General features: G+C 38.2%; 1 protein-coding gene across 2 annotated transcripts in view; it reads right to left on the bottom strand.

Annotated features, from left to right (window-relative positions):
• Positions 1-16842, bottom strand: part of LOC136863949 (transketolase) — a 268751-nt gene that overhangs the window by 7273 nt on the left and 244636 nt on the right. For both annotated transcript variants that reach the window (XM_067140399.2, XM_067140400.2), the window contains exon 10: positions 7355-7589. In XM_067140399.2, coding sequence (XP_066996500.2) covers positions 7355-7589 — 235 coding nt within the window. The remainder of the gene's footprint in view (positions 1-7354; positions 7590-16842) is intronic.

The following is a 16842-nucleotide window of genomic DNA, read 5'->3' as shown; positions in this document are numbered from 1 at the left end:
CTTCGCATTTTCAGACGCCGAACATTGACTTTCGTCATGCCGTGTTTTTTTTCTTTTGCGGCTGCACAATTATTCTTTATTTCCTCGGGTTTAAGGACCATTAACTTAAAATTAGCATCATAATACCGAAGATAACCCGTTGAAAATTTGCCGGCTTTACCTATTCCATGCGTCTCTACATTATGACGATCCATCAGGAAATTATTCTTGCTGTCTATAAAACTGTTACTTTTACTCAGCGTCAGATATAACCGGCTACCGCTACACGCATGTCTCGCTTGCCGGGTTCGGCCAAATTCATTGGCTAGCGATGTATAGGCCTAATCGCGGACGTTGAAAGCCATTCCGCCCTTGCGTTTTTCATGCATATACCTCACTATTTCATCTTCGACTTCTTTAAAGCGTCCTTGTTGCGTACCACTAAATGCATTTTTTGTACAGTACGCATTCTTTTAGCACTTTGTCTTCACGCTAACGCAAAATATTGGCTTTAGTTAGGTCTATGCCGTATTTTCTTACGGCTGCAGAATTATTCTACATTTCCGAGTGTTTAATAACCAGTAACTTAAAACTGGCATCATAACATCGACTAGAACCCGTTGAAAATTTGCCGGCAATACCTTTTCCACGTATCTTTACTATACGACTATCCATCACGAAAATATTCCTGCTGTCTATAAGACTTAATTTTACTGAGCGTCAAGTACAATAGACGCGTTATAACTCTGCCACTGAGTAGCCATGGCCTTTCTAAGGATTCGAAGGCTCGCATGTTTTGATGTCATTCTGCAGATTTGAGAAACGTTTCTGTAGAGGCTAATAGAACGCCATACTCTCTTCACTATTTCCTGAGATCCAGTGACGTTACACACAGGCACTGTACAACGGGTTGTCGCGGCTAGCGATGTAGGCTATAGTAATGAGGCAGTCGTTCATTGTCAACGAGTTTTGTGCGCGTGTGAAAAGAAATAGCGTGGTTACCACGGTAGTTGCCAGTGGTATCCATTAACTTACTGTTAGGCCGCGAATGCAAGGCAACCCTTGAGTTTTCGCATGAGATTCTTAGAAAAAAAGTCTTGGATACGGAGAAATACGGTATCAGTCCAGAGGTTTCTGTGTCAAACACTTCAGTTCTCTTCTTCAAACGGCGTCACCTAACCTAACCGTATATGTATCATGAAAACATATTTCAAACGCATGTAGAAAAATAACCTCCTCGCGAAAAATTTACATTTAAATAGCCTTTCAGAAATTTAACTAGACGCGAGAAGATGTGAAATACCCTCTGAAATCAGTGATATGCTCTGCCATATCTTGATTGTATCACATTCTTACTTAATTTCCGTATATACCCGGTAACATTAAAATTAAGACATCGTTTAATTCAGTTCTTTTAACGAGTTAACAACTGCTATCGGCCACGTTATTTATGCATTTATTACGAAACATGTTATCCTCTTTTATTTCGAATTTTCTTTAGAGAACAGCAGTCGACGGGTATTACTAATCAACTCCAACATCGCCTTTGAATGTCGACGAGAGAGCTCGCAAACGCACGAAGTGAGAAAACTATACCGTACGGTACCGAAGAAGATCGATCGCATTTTGTTGCAAACGTTTCAGTTTTCTTATTCAAACAGAGTCACCCATCTTAACTTAACCATACTACACGTATGATGAAAACACACTTCAAGCGCCAGTAGAGAAATGATAACCTTCTCGCTATACATTTTCATATTAGCCTTTCCGAAATTTAACCACACGCGAGAAAATATAAACCAACCTCCGAAATCAAAATTAAGCACTCTGCCATATCTCGAGGTGTATCCCATTCTTACTTAATTGCAGTATGTAGCCTCAAAATTAAGAGCGCTCGTTTAGTCCGCCTTAATTTTTAACGAGTTAACAACCGTTTATTTACGCATTTATTACGAAAATGCGTCTCTCTTTCATTTCGAATTTTCTTTACGAACAGCAGTCGATGGGTATTACTAATCGACTCCGACATCGCCTACGAATGTCGACGAGAGAACTCGCAGTGCACATAGCGAGGAAACGATGCCGAAGGTAATCAATCGCATGCGATATCAACGCTGGGATGCATAAATATCGATAACGGGAAAATGGCGCGCGCTTAATCGCTCGTAATTACGGATGCGTCAGTGATAGGGCTCTCGCTGTAACCGAAGGACGATACACAGTTTAAAATAGGAATTTTGAAGGGACCGGAAAAAATCGTCGCTGTATCGGAGTTCTCGTTATATGCCGTACTCGCGATAGCGGACTTCTACTGTAGTTCAGAATCGATCTCTGTTTACACTTCTTATTTCTTATGACCTCTATTTGTATTTCAAGCTCATAAATGTTATGAAAATTATTTTCAGCCCCCCCTCTACAGATGACAGATACCTGAGTAAAACCTTCAACGGTACACTTGTATCAGCACTGATAGGCATCACTTCACTGTCTTCCTCTGCTTCATCACTGACTTGTTGGAGGCTCGGCTGTTTACTTACCAACCAACTCCTGCACACTTCTTTCCTCTGCAGAGATCACAGAATCATCTACATGAAGAAAATATTCAGTAGTGCAGTCTGACTGCAACATTCTCCATCCATCAGGTAGCAGGCCGTCTTCTTCTTCTTCTTCTTCTTCTTCTTCTTCTTCTTCTTCTTCTTCTTCTTCTGGCAGCTGAGATTCGGGATGATTCTTGAAAAATCCTGCTTTCAAGAAACAATGAGATAGTAGTCTGCTTCACGACTTTCCAAGACTTTGCAATGAAGTGAAGCGCATTCAGGATTGAAACTTTAAATGATGATGGATCCTTTCCAGCATCTGTAAGGAATAAAATTCGCTGCACCAGCTTCTTCCTATAAAGTGACTTAAAGGAGTGAATAACCCCTAAATCCATAGGTTGTAGCTTGCTTGTGCAGTTAGCAGGCAGAAATTCTAACTGCACATTCCTCAAATTAACATCCCGGGGTTGTGCAGGACAACAGTCTATGAAAAGAAGGATCTTCCTATTTTGCGCACCCATTTTTTAATCCAGAGCAATTAACTGCTGCCTGAAAAGATCCGAGGTCATCCAAGCTTTATGGCTGGCATCATAGGCAGTAGGTAATGATCGTACATTCTTGAAGCAACAAGGCTTTTTAGATTTCCCTATCACATAGGGTGGATCTTCTCAGAGCCATCAGCATTGGCTCCCAACATCACTGTGAGCCTCACCTTGCTGCGTTTCCCACCATGGCATTTATCTCCTTTGAATGCCAAAGTATTGCTGGGCAACACACTGAAAATCAGTCCAGTTTCATCTAGGTTAAAAATGTTCCTGGGTCAGCTGGTCAGCTCCTGCAATCTTCCACATTTTCATCACTAACTGCATTAGATTCCCCACAAACAGTTTTATAGGTTAGGTTATACCTTTTCCTAAATCCGTCAATCCAGCCATTGGACGCGCTGAAATTTTCAATGCCAAGACTGTTTGCCACTTTAAGCGCCTTTCCCTTAAGAGCACACCATCAATTGGAATGCCTGTGGCTCTTCAAACCAAATTTTTACAATTTTTTTTCCATTTTCTCGTATTTGCAGTATGACTGACACACTTCCTTTTCTTGGAGTTTGGCCCGCATTCTGAAGCAACTGATGTAATGCTTCGTCTGTTTTTCACAATTGTATTCAGCGTGGATACAGGAAGCTGCAACTCGCGTGCCAATGAAACACGTGTTCCGCGATACGAATCAACCTTTTCTAATATTCTAACTTTCTCATCCATAGTGAAAGTTTTTTTCTTTCCTTCCTTTTTTTCCACGACGGGAAAGAAAGATCGCAGCAATTCACTTTGACCGCTCGACTCTCATAAGAACAAAAAACTTAACAAATAACAAAAATGTGACGAATCTGTGACAATAACTTTCACAACTCCAACAATTGTTCTCCTCCTCTGCAGTTTTGTTGGGCTCTGCATTTTGCCATTACCCAGATACTGTACATGTTTTTGGCTTCTATTGGGCGTTTGTTTACTTGCATTCAAAAGTCATAGGATTATGGTAGAAAGTTTGTGTGTATGCGAGATTTAGAGTTAATTCGATTTGTCAGATTTGAAAATAAGGTTTAGGACGTTGTGGAAAACACCCGATATCAAAAAATGTACTGCGTTGGTTAAGCGGAAGTTCAATACTGAGAGTTCTAAGAGTTACTATAGACCATGGTTGTTAGATTTGGTCGTCATGCCATGGTCACTCAAAGAGTTTTAGGTTAGTTGCGACGCCATTTTCTCGAATTTTTTCCTCTTGAATAGCGGGAAGCATAGAATGCCGCAAATGTAAATTTGAGAATTTTAATACATTGTGAGCATAGGAAATCTCTGGGTACCAACAAAAAATGTTGTAAAAGACGGGAAAACTTAAAAGCCAGGAACGTAAATGCGGGGTAAAACTGTACATTAACCTCACAAAAGCTTGACATAAATCATCACTTGAGACTGCCTTTGCAGGGCTTATGTGCGATATCAGCTGATGCAAGTACAGGAAAATAAGACGATCGAAATGAGCTTCATACATCTGATGATACACAGCACCTCAGGTGAAAGTACAAAAACTCTAAAAATCAATTTAGTCAACCCCGTATATATGTGTCTAGTGCTTGTGTGGAAGTGGTAGCATGCAAGGCAAAGTACCAGGTGATTTACAACCCTGGGTAGATTATCTTCTCTATAGCTGCCATCTAGTTTATCAAGTTTTTGAAAGTCCGATTCGGTTGGCTGAATGGTCAGCGTACTGGCCTTCGGTTCAGAGGGTCCCGGGTTCGATTCCCGGCTGGGTCGGGGATTTTAACCTTCATTGGTTAATTCCAACGGCCCTGGGGCTGGGTGTTTGTGCTGTCCCCAACATCCCTGCAACTCTCACACCCCACATATCACTAACCTCCACCACAATTACACGCAGTTACATCACATGGCAGATGCCGCCCACCCTCATCGGAGGGTCTGCCTTACAAGGGCTGCACTCTGCTAGAAATAGCCACACGAAATTATTAGTTTTTGAAAATCGACGTAAGTGGTGTGTGGTTGAAAATAAGTAAATAAGGAGTTGAAATATGTTTATGAGGATACTTTATCTTAAAAACTGAAGCTGTTAAAGACGTGAAAGTTATTTTGAATTTCCTTTCAAAATAAACACATATTTTTTTGTTTTTGGAAAGTCCATTTAAGGCGGGAGAGGGGTGGAAATAAGTGAAGAAGAAGTTTAAAACTTAAGGTGTTACAGACGTACAGACATGAAAAATGGTATTTGGAATCTCCTTTAAAAATAATGAAACACATATTTTTTTGTTTTCGGAAAATCCAGTAAAGGGGCTGAAAAGGCATTGGGAAAGCGGGTGAATTTTTAAAATGTTACAGATGTGGGAATAGGTATTTGAAATTTCCTTTAAAAATAAAGAAACACGTATTTATTTTTTCGACTTGAGAAGACAGTTTCTCACATGTTCAGTTCTATGTCGCATGGTCGTCTTAGCCCCAAAAGGTAATACCACAAACATGGTTTACAAAGGATTTCTGGGGTAAATTAAACTCAGTTTTTGGGCGAGTTTTTATACTTTAGGAGGTTTCAGATAATGTCTTAATACAACGCCGAGGAATGATTACTTTGATCAAATTACGTAGTCTACGCGAGCAAAGCCGCGGGTAATTGCTAGTCTATATATAAACTTGTCCTGACGATTCATCACCGCCGAGCCAAAACTACTGGACATAAAAAAAAAAGGAAATTTTGGGGATACATTCACATACAACGTAGGTGCTCGCTAAGGGAGGATATTCGGATAGCCTGTCACTAAGGGGGTGAAAAGGGGGGTGAATTTTTAAAATGAGTATCTATATCTCAAAAACTGAACAGTTTAAAGACATGAAAATTGGAATTTGGAATCTCCATTAAAAATAAAGAAACATTTCTTTGTTTTTGGAAAATCCTGTTGATGGGAGTGAAAAAAGGTGAAAAAGGGTTTGAATACCTTTTATGTGGATACTTATCTCTCAAAAACTGAAGATGTTACAGTCATGAAAATCTGTATTTGGAATCTCCTTTAAAAATAAAGAAACACTTATTTTTATTCGTTCTGGAAATCTACTTAAGGGGTGGTGAACAGGAGTGAAAAAGGGGGTGAATTCTTAAAATGAGAGTATCTAAAAAACTTAACATGTTACAGACGTGAAAATTGGTATTTAGAATCCCCTTTAAAAATGAGGAAACTCGTATTTTCTTTGTTTTCGGAAAAATCTTCTTATGGTGTGAACAAAGGTGAGAAAGGGGTCGAATTGCTTTTTGAGGATACTTATATCTCAAAAACTGAAGATGTTATGGTCATTAAAAGTTTTATTTGGAATCTCCTTTAAAAATAAACAAACATGTATTTTTGTTTTGTTTTTGAAAACCTGCTTAAGGGGGCTAGGGGGTGGGGGGGTTGAACAGGACTGACAAACGGGGTGAATTTTTAAAATGAGTACATCTCAAAAATGTAACCTGTTACAGACATGAAAATTTGTATTTTTAATATCTTTTAAATATAAAGTAACAGTTATTTGATTGTTTTCGGAAAAATCATTGGGGAGGGTAAAAAGGACTGAAAGAGGGATTGAAAAGATTTTTAAACATCCCACCGCTAAAGTAGCTCCGTAAACTAAATTAGTCATCCCTCTAAAACCGTTGGGTGTACAAAGTTGTAATTTTACGAGAAGGGTCTTCTTTTGTGGCTTAGGTGTAAAATACCGTATACTTCAAAACATTTTTCCTCTAAGAGGTTTAGATGGTAGTTTACTCTCAAAAACAAATTATCCATTCTTCTGAAACTGTTTCAGACATGAACATAACTTCTTTTTATCAGATATTATTTAAAACATTCAAATTCTTCCATATGGGGTTCAAATGAACGGTAGATTATAAAATAAATTATCATTTTCCCAAAACCGTTCGACGTACTAACTGAGGACATATACAGGCTGAGCTGACAGTGGACTCTCCAAAATGTAAAACTTTGATTATCATCTTTCACTTTAAAGCCGTAGCGAAGCACGGGTATCTTTCTAGTTTGATAATGTGATTCTACAGTTTCCAAGGACTAAGGACACTTCAGAATGACGGCACATACAGAAAAGGAAATCTCTGATTTAACATCCAGTAAAAGCAATTTTGGTTTCTTTTCAAACAGAATATTTCATGCCACCATACATTCTTGGATAATACAAGAATAGTTCCAATTTTCATACCTGAACCTGGATAAGAAAAACAAGGGTCAAACAATCAACTAAAATAATGATAGCCAAGATAAAGAAGAAAAGAACTGGATAACATCTCACCTTCGGGATAATGATCTTCCACAGTTACAATTTTCCCACCACACTCCTTGGCATGTTTAATGATGGCTGCAGCATCGATTGGCTTGATTGTAAATGGATCCATCACACGAATGTTTACACCAATTTTCTCGAGTTCTACGGCAGCAAGTAGCGCCTCATGAACAGTGACACCACCACCAATGACTAGTGCTTTGTCTGTTTTGCTATGCACCAAGATCTTTGCAGAGTTTCCAACCTGAGAAAAAGATGTTCACATTAATTTAGAAATCTTACCCTATTCACTCTTCCTACAGTTTAAGAAATCCAAGTAAAATTCTATATAATGAATTGATATATTACACAGCAGTCTATTAGCAACTTCAAAGGGTGAAGAACTGTATTTGAAAAACAGTCACATACTTTCTAGACCTCTGATTTTAGGCAGAAACCTATTTTGTTCCTGGAAGAGATAACAATGTAGTTGTATTTACAAGATTAGAAAGGGTGGTCCTACAGTGCCTAAAAATGTCTAAATTAACGTCAGAACCTATATTACTATAATTCCTATTTTTATACCAAAATCTATTAAAAATAAGTTTAATTTATTCCGAGAAACTAAAATATTTGCTGAATATTCCTGAAATACTTTACAAACAAAATCTTAAACCACATGCCCCAGAAGAACCTCCTGCAGTAAACATGCCTGTAGTCTGTGTGTCACGAGGTGGGAGACAGCGTCCATTGACCTGCTGGAAACAAAACTCCGTTTCCTTCTGTTAAAACGTTTCAGTGTTTCCGTTTGCACAGTATATGTATTATGCCGAAAGTGTCAGCTTCCAAGTCATCTTTAATTAAAAAGTGGTTACAGGAGTTTCCCAGTTTCACATCGGATGGTAAAACTGGGCTGAGTGGCTCAGACGGTTGAGGCGCTGGCCTTCTGACCTCGCCTTGGCAGGTTCAATCCTGGCTCAGTCCAGTGGTATTTGAAGGTGTTAAAATACGGCAGACTCGTTCTCGGTAGATTTATGTAAAAGAACTCCTGTGGGACTAAATTCTGGCAACTCAGTGTCTCCAAAAACTATAAAAGTAGTTAGTGGAACGTAAAGCAAATTACATTATTATTATTATTATTATTATTATTATTATTATTATTATTATTATTATTATATTCTGTGACATTTCCAGCAAAGAAGTGAGTGAACTGTTTTATATTTCCCCCTAACGAGTTATCATTGTAGCAAAATAAAAACTCTTAATTGATGCCTATTAAAATACGTAAAATTGAAGCTGCCTAAAATATCCCTTTAGAACCTATTTTTTCATGCTTGAAAGCCTGTCTTAAGCACCTACAATAACACTATTAGGACCTAAAAATCCGAGGTCTAATCATTTCCACCAGCTCATGTCCAAAGCAACCAAGTGCAGCAGGGGCAGGAGCCAGACTGGATGGGCTAATGGGTTGTAACGGGTATATAGAGCTATGCTGTCAGCAGTACATCCCACAGCTGCTGGAGGACCAATTGAGTAGGACAAAAGGTTAGGGGGGCACAGCTGCAAACATGCATTCAGAAAATGGTGGGTTCAAACCCCACTGTCAGTAGCCCTGAAGATGGATCTCCACAGTTTCCCATTTTCACACCAGGCAAATGCTGGGGCCATACCTTAATTAAGGCCACTGCCACTTCCTTTCCACCCCTAGCCCTTTCTTATCCCACCATCACCATAAGAACTTTCCTTCTATATCGGTGCGATGTAAAGCAACTTATTACAAGTGATTAATCTCATTATTAGACCATATTGAAGTTCAATATATTAAAACTTTTTACAATTAATTTATTTAAAACCACCTATTCGATACTTTACAGCCTTTAAGACTTAGATAATCATTTTAAGGTTGTAATGGTACATGTTTCTCCTGTCATCGCAGGCATCATCAGCCATAAATTCTATACTCTATAAGTCAGACCTCTGAAGTGGATGTTATATTAAAACTATTTTAAAAACTAATTGTTTACAATAATTTACATTGATGTAAAAGGACATTATAGTCATATTTGGATTGAATTGGTTAATCCTGTTTTTAAGTCATAATGGGATATATTTATGCTCCCATCTAATGGAGATAATATAAAATAATATTAACACTCAATGTTGATACTGGATTGACAATTGAAGTCAAATGGGAATCAAAATATTTACACAGAATTTTTCAACATATACAAGAAATCATCACGATTATCTTAAAATTATTTGTGGATTAGTTAAAATCTTCTATAGATTAAAATCCTTCAGATCTTAAAAGATTATTAATAAGGGCAGTTTAATGACTGAATTCGAAAACACCTATATCATTTTAGACCAGCACTTCAATAAGAATCAAAATCTAAATGACATCGTAGAAACAAAGAGCCCGGTCACTGAGCAAATTCCTGTCATCTGTTAACATAAACAATAATAATAATATATATATATATATTTTTTTTAAATCTTTAACTATAAATCCAGCATTAACAACCCTATATCAATAGCAGCTAATGTCCCGTCGCCTGGCCACACCCCTTCCCCTACGCGTATCAACAGCGATCTTAACGCCCCGTCCACCCCTCTCCACCTGACACTCCCCTTCCCCTACACGCACCAACAGCGATCTTAACACCCTGCCCACCCTTCTCCACCCGACACACTCCCCGTCAACAGCGACATCCCTACAATACAAGGAGTCGAGTTAAAGCGACTGTCAGACCACCTCACCATCTCTCCTAAAGTTAAGAAGATTAATTCCCCTAGTGAACAATTCCAGTATAGCAACTCGCACACTTTCTCGTCTTATTCCACAGACTTCCAACACGCATCACAAGCAGTTTCATTTACACCTACGAATCCAGTTGAACTCCACTTCAGACTTACACGGATAATAACTACACAAGCTTCACGACCTAGGCAGCATACTTGCATATTTAAAGAGGAGGAGGATTAATCTGTTATATGAGTGAGACTTGATCAAGCATCCTCTATTAGCTATACTTGCCATCTAACCAGCATCTTCACCTTGTATATTATTAACAAAGACACTTGTTTCAATAAAGAAAAGATTTTAATCTACAGAAGATTTTAACTAATCCACAAATCATTTTAAGCTAATCGTATTGATTTCTTGTATATATTGAAAAATTCTGTGTAAATATTTTGATTCCCATTTGACTTCAATTGTCAATCCAGTATCAACATTGAGTGTTAATATTATTTTATATTATCTCCATTAGATGGAAACATAAATATGATTTCCCATTAGAACTTTAAAACAGGACTAACCAATTCAATCCAAATATGACTATAATGTCCTTCTACATCAATGTAAATTATTGTAAACAATTAGTTTTTAAATTAGTTTTAATATAACATCCACTTCAGAGGTCTGACTTAGAATATAGAATTTATGGCTGATGATGCCTGCAATGACAGGTGAAACATGTACCATTACAACCTTAGAACGATTATCTAAGTCTTATGCAAGTCAAAGACTTACAAGTATTGAATAGGTGGTTTCAAATAAATTAATTGTAAAAAGTTTTAATATAATGTCAAGCAACTTGTAAAAAAGCTGCTGAAGGGTGCTTGGAGCAGGATCCATAGAGCAAATGCAATTATCAAGGTGGTCCTATAGAGGCTCCACGAAATTAGAGGTCATAGAAATATTTGAAGTCTTGGTCATGCTGCTTCAACCAATGTTTGATCTTGCTAGCTGCAAGATATTCTGTAAGTTCTGCAAAATATCTACCTCAGGGAAGCCAATTAGGATGTATACACACACATACACACATTCATCTGAATTCATAACCAAGAGTGCCTTTCACATAGATGAATGGTACCAGATATTGCCACAAAAACTTTCCCTGAACCATAACGCTGCTGCCACCAGCCTGTGTAATTTGTGGCTGGGTGACTTTTGTAGTGTTTCAATGTGGTTGAGAGATACTTTATTTATGGCTCAAAATGGTGTCGGCAGTGCAAGCTTGTAATGAGTGTTCCTAGATTTTGTTAGAAAACGAAGTGAAATGTGCTATAAGATGTAGAGAAAATTTTACAGATGGCGAGAACAGTCAAGGTATTCTCAGTAGTCAAAGTAATCACTCCTCTCCAGAAAGACATTTGTACCGGTAATATCTACGAACATGAGTGTGTGTGTATAGGCCTAAAATGACGCCTTCATCTGTCCATGAAACTGTTGAATCACTACACAAATGATAGAAATGCTACATAAGGATTTGGTAGAAGCAAATCTTGTAATTAAAAAATTATGGTCTGAAAAGAAATCTGATTGAAGAGGTGGAAAAACTTTTTTTTTTAATGCGATGGTGTTGGTGTTGGCGCGTCGTGGAGAGGTTATGTCGCGGCAAAGGAAAGTGTCGCTAACTAGGCCTAATTAATCTTGAAATCATCCTGAAGTAACAAACAGATTCTGCGTTTTACACGAAGTTCGGGAAGAGCAAGGAAGCAGTTCTTTCTCCCAAGATGAGAGTTCTCCGACGAAAAAACGCCGAATTCATGCCGATAACGTGATCAAGAAAGTAAGGAAGGAGAAGAAAGTGAAACTGTTTGACGATAGTCATGGTCGAGGTCTTTCAGCAAATATAGCAGCACTGCGAGCCGACAGTGAAGTGACAGGTGATATTCAACCAGGTGCCCCCTTTTCAGAAGTAGTGAAACCCCTCTTGAGAAATGCTGATAAACTCTCGTCAAACGACGTCCTAGTTATTTTACACGTTATGAGTCATTATGATAGCCGTATTGGAGTACAGAATGTAAAAGTTTCAAACAAATTTATTTAAAAACCACCAGTCCAATACTTTAAAATCTCTAAGTTACTAAGATACAAATACTACATACATGTTAAAATGAGACATGTTTCGCTTAGGCTTTGTAAACATCTTCAGCCATACTTAATCTAAAGCTACCGAGCTCGATAGCTGCAGTCGCTTAAGTGCAGCAAGTATCCAGTAATCGGGAGATAGTGGGTTCGAGCCCCGCTGTCGGCAGCCCTGAAGATGGTTTTCCGTGGTTTCCCCATTTTCACACCAGGCAAATGCCAGGGCTGTACCTTAATTAAGGCCACGGCCGCTTCCTTCCACTTCCTAGGCCTTTCCTATCCCATCGTCGCCATAAGACCTATCTGCGTCGGTGCAACGTAAAGCAAATGGCAAAAAATAAATTTAAAAAAATCTAAAGCTAAGTCAGGGCCCTTAACTGGGTTTCTCATTAAAGTATAATAATACAAGATAAAACAGTCATAAAATCTAGTTTGTGGAAAAAGTAATACTTAAATGCAAATAAAATTCAATAATGAACTTGTCATATTATATGTACATGGAATGAATACTAGTGTTCATCTAAAAAAGTACACGTTAGTTATTTGTAGAACGAAACAGTCATAATGATCTGACATACATTTGGATTGTACAGATTGCTTGACGTTAATGAAGCGTGGATTAATTAAAAATGTTGAAAAATAAAACTTCGAGCATTGTTGACTGAGAATCAGGTACGTAGAATACAGTAGAGTTGTTGACTCCAAGTGGCTGCGTAATAAGGTCAAAAGGAGCTTGAAGCATCAGTATAGAAGTGTTGTGTCTCCTTCTAGAATAATCTTTGTAATAGATTGTAGTCGCGAGCTGTCTAGCGTAGATGGCTGAAGATGCATACAAAGCCTAAGCGAAACATGTCCCATTTTAACACGTATGTAGTATTTGTATCTTAGTAACTTAGAGATTTTAAAGTATTGGAATGGCGGTTTTTAAATAAATTTGTTTGAAACTTTTACGTCCTAGTTATTGTCGGCGGAACCAACGATGTAGCGAGAAATGAAGGCCATCAGGCTGCAAGTATTCTGAAAAGGACTAGGTAAGCTGACCCATACAAATGTGATAGTGACAAACGTACGCCATCGACATGATTTAACTGACTGGTCAATTGTGAATAAAGCTGTCAAGGACACAAATGAGAAATTCAGGCAAATTAGACATTAGTAAATTAAACTGAACTTCTCATACGAGGCATGGCGTGCATTTGAATAGACTTGGGAAGCAATATGTAAGCAAGTTAATAAGTAACATCTTTACAAGTAAAGATCAGGAAAAGACTGTCCTAGAACTACCTAGTCCGGGAAACATGTGTTAGATTCTGGGCTCAATAACATTCCAATCCAGAATGTGGGTCCAGAATTAAATACCAGTAATGACATGGAGGGTGGGAATTGGCAGTTCAAAATATTTCATCAGAACATTTAATGTCTTAAAAATAAAGTTTTAGAATTACAAGTAAATTTAAATTCAATACAGGATGTTATGTTTATCTGTTTGGGTGAACACTGGTGTAATAATGATGAACTTGAACTCATTAATATTGAAGTAATTACAGTCGGGTTAATAAAGAGCATGGGGGAGTTCGTATTTTTGCTAAGTCAGGAACTGAATGTAAAGAAAGGAAGGATTTGGAAGTGCAAATTGTGAATTAGAATTTGGACAAACTTCAGTGGAATTTAAGCTTCCCTATGGTAAAAGGGTAATTCTGTTAACCATGTACCGTTCACTGGATGCTGATGTGGAGATTTTCTTAGGAAAATTACATCAAGTCCTTCACAACATTTTCGGCAGGAATAGCAGCGCAGAAGTAATACTTTGTAGTGATTTTAACAGATTTTGCTGAAGAAAACCTACTGTCAACATCACAACTACTGCATGTTCTTCAAAGCTGTAATCTAAAACACAATTTTTACACCCACCTGGGTAACTGCCACCTCAGCTACAATGATAGACAACATTTGTGTTAATTTCCATTGTTCTAAAATGCAAGCGTTCAATATAAATTTTGAACTATCAGATCATCATGCTCAAATTTTACAACTAGAAATTGAGAATGCTAACAAGCATTCAACCAAAATGAAGCAAGCACAATTAACTCCTTTTTCCTCTGCAGCTGCATGTGGCAGTTTCAATGAAAGCCTTAAACTTCAGACCTGGGCTCCAGTAACATTTGGTCATAGCATTGACCGTCCGCCTCTGTAGCGTAACGGTTAGTGTGATTAGCTGCCGTCCTCGGGGGCCTGGGTTCGATTCCCGGTACTGCCACAAATTTAAGAATGGCAGGAGGGCTGGTATGTGATTGAAATGGTATATGCAGCTCACCTCCAATGGGGGTGTGCCTGAAAAGAGCTGCGCCACCTCGGGATGAGGACACGAGTTTACTTTTTTTATAGCATTGACCAAAAGTATAGAACCTTTTTAAGCATTTTTTTAATGCAATTTGAATTACATTTTCCAAAAAAAACTTGCAGTAATTAATGAATCTTCAGAAAAGCCATGGATCACGAAGGGTATACAGATTTCAAGTCAAAAATGTAAATTACTAAGTAGATTAGCACAGCAGAGTTGTGACCGGGTTTTTTGTAAGTACAGTGAAACTCTCTTAAGAAGTTTCTCAAGGGACCAAAAAAAAAGCCTCTTAAGCAGGAAACTTCTTAAAAGGGGTAATGCCCAAAAACTTATTCTGTACTTTGACATACACGTGAAACACACAGCCATCAGATTCCTTGTTTGTGAACAATACTAAAATAGGCTGATATATAAGAGCTTCTAAAAGAAAGCCACAATATAAATACAGTATTAGATTATCTCTAAAAATACATCATGATAAAGTAAAATACTGTAATTGAACATACTGTATTATAAAAATTCTTGATAAGAGAAGGGAACATATTATATAAAACCTTGCACAAGAGATAAAAGAAATACTAAGAACATTAAAACAGTAGATCGTGACCGTGCATTATGTAAATTCCATACTGCATTAGACATTAAATACATTTCCAAACACAAAAGTCTAGGCTCCTACTTGGAAAAGAAATTGTCCAGGGTTGACTGTTTTTAGGTTCTTACTGCTGGATAGCTGCAGTCGCTTAAGTGCGGCCAGTATTCAGTATTCGGGAGATAGTGGGTTCGAACCCCACTGTCGGCAGTCCTGAAGATGGTTTTCTGTGGTGTCCATTTTCACACAAGGCAAATGCTGGGGCTGTACCTTAATTAAGGCCACGGCCGCTTCCTTACCATCCCTAGCCATTTTCTGTCCCATCGTCGCCGTAAGACCTATCTGTGTCGGTGCGATGTAAAGCAACTTGCAAAAAAACACCCTCTCCATTTCCCACACTGCCTTCCATGTGTTCTGAGGCACACTGACTGATCCCTCCATAAACCGTCTCAGTTTTTCACACCCGCCGACATCTGCTTCAAGTTAACGGCAGCAGACGGGACATCGGCAACTTATTCTTAGAGAATCTTAGAACCTATTTCATAGGCCTATATCGCCCCTGCATTCCTACTAGTTGTCACGGCCACGGGCTTAGTTTCTGGCCGTTTTGCAAGTACCGCATGGACAAGCCGATATTGAGTTTATTTTCCTGCTTTAATCCTCTTCATGCTGAAGGTAATGAAGAAAAGAAAAGCATGTTCGAAGTTGCAGAAATGAGTGCATGGGGAAGTATTGGGGTATTACGTGCGAGTGATAAAGGCGCAGTAGCAACACTAGCACATCTAAACGTAAACAGTTTCTTTTCCCACGAGAATTTTATTTCACGTCTCCTCATCCTTGTGCTACGTTCTAATAATGCAATGTAATAATTACGAGTGACACAATAATACAATGTTTAGCTCGTATAAAGGTAAAAATAAAAATAACTTTCAATTTTATGCCAACACGTGGTATTGCAATGCCTCTGAATGCGTTTATCATGCCGCCTCTCACAAACACCCAGCTGGTTATAAACATTCGTTCAACTTCGTAGACGATCGGGATCTTTCAGCCGGCTGTTTGGCGGCATAATATGTATCAGTGGCAAGTTGGCTGTTTCCTGCATAGAGTCGGGATGTTTCTTTTTTTCGTAATAGTTTATTCACCTAACTAATAATGGACACGGAAAATCTTATCAGTTTAGTTCCAAAACGTAATTTCCTCCACGACAAGACCCATAAGCATTATTGCAACAACAACATAAGAGAGAATGTCTGGAAGGAAATAAGCAAGGGAATGAAAAATCAAACAGGTTAGAATATTCAATTTTGTGGTAGATTAGGCCTATACGGTACTTTATTTCGCAATTATTGTTGACCTTATTTCAGAATCATATTATCATGGAGTCTATATACAGTACGATAATTGACATGGCTTGGAATGTACAGTATTTACCGTGAACAATTTTGTAAGTGGCATTCCCTACGGTTGTCGTTCATGTATTCCTAACAAACAGTACGGTAATGCATAAGAAGCTGCTGTGTTGTGGACAAATATATTTTTCGGTTTTTAATTAATGTTGATGCCACCTCGATTAATGACTTCACCCTGTCGCGGCACGCAACGTACTGCATTAATGTTTTATCAAACCATCCATTGTGTGCTTTGTGTTTCCCGCATAGAATCCCATTCGATTCTATTCTGCTTGTTGTAAACTGTGGAGTGGAAAT

The sequence above is a fragment of the Anabrus simplex genome, chromosome 2 (assembly GCF_040414725.1).
Source record: "Anabrus simplex isolate iqAnaSimp1 chromosome 2, ASM4041472v1, whole genome shotgun sequence".
NCBI lineage: Eukaryota > Metazoa > Arthropoda > Insecta > Orthoptera > Tettigoniidae > Anabrus > Anabrus simplex.
Note: the sequence above shows the minus strand (reverse complement) of the source record. Positions and strands in the feature narration are given on the sequence as shown.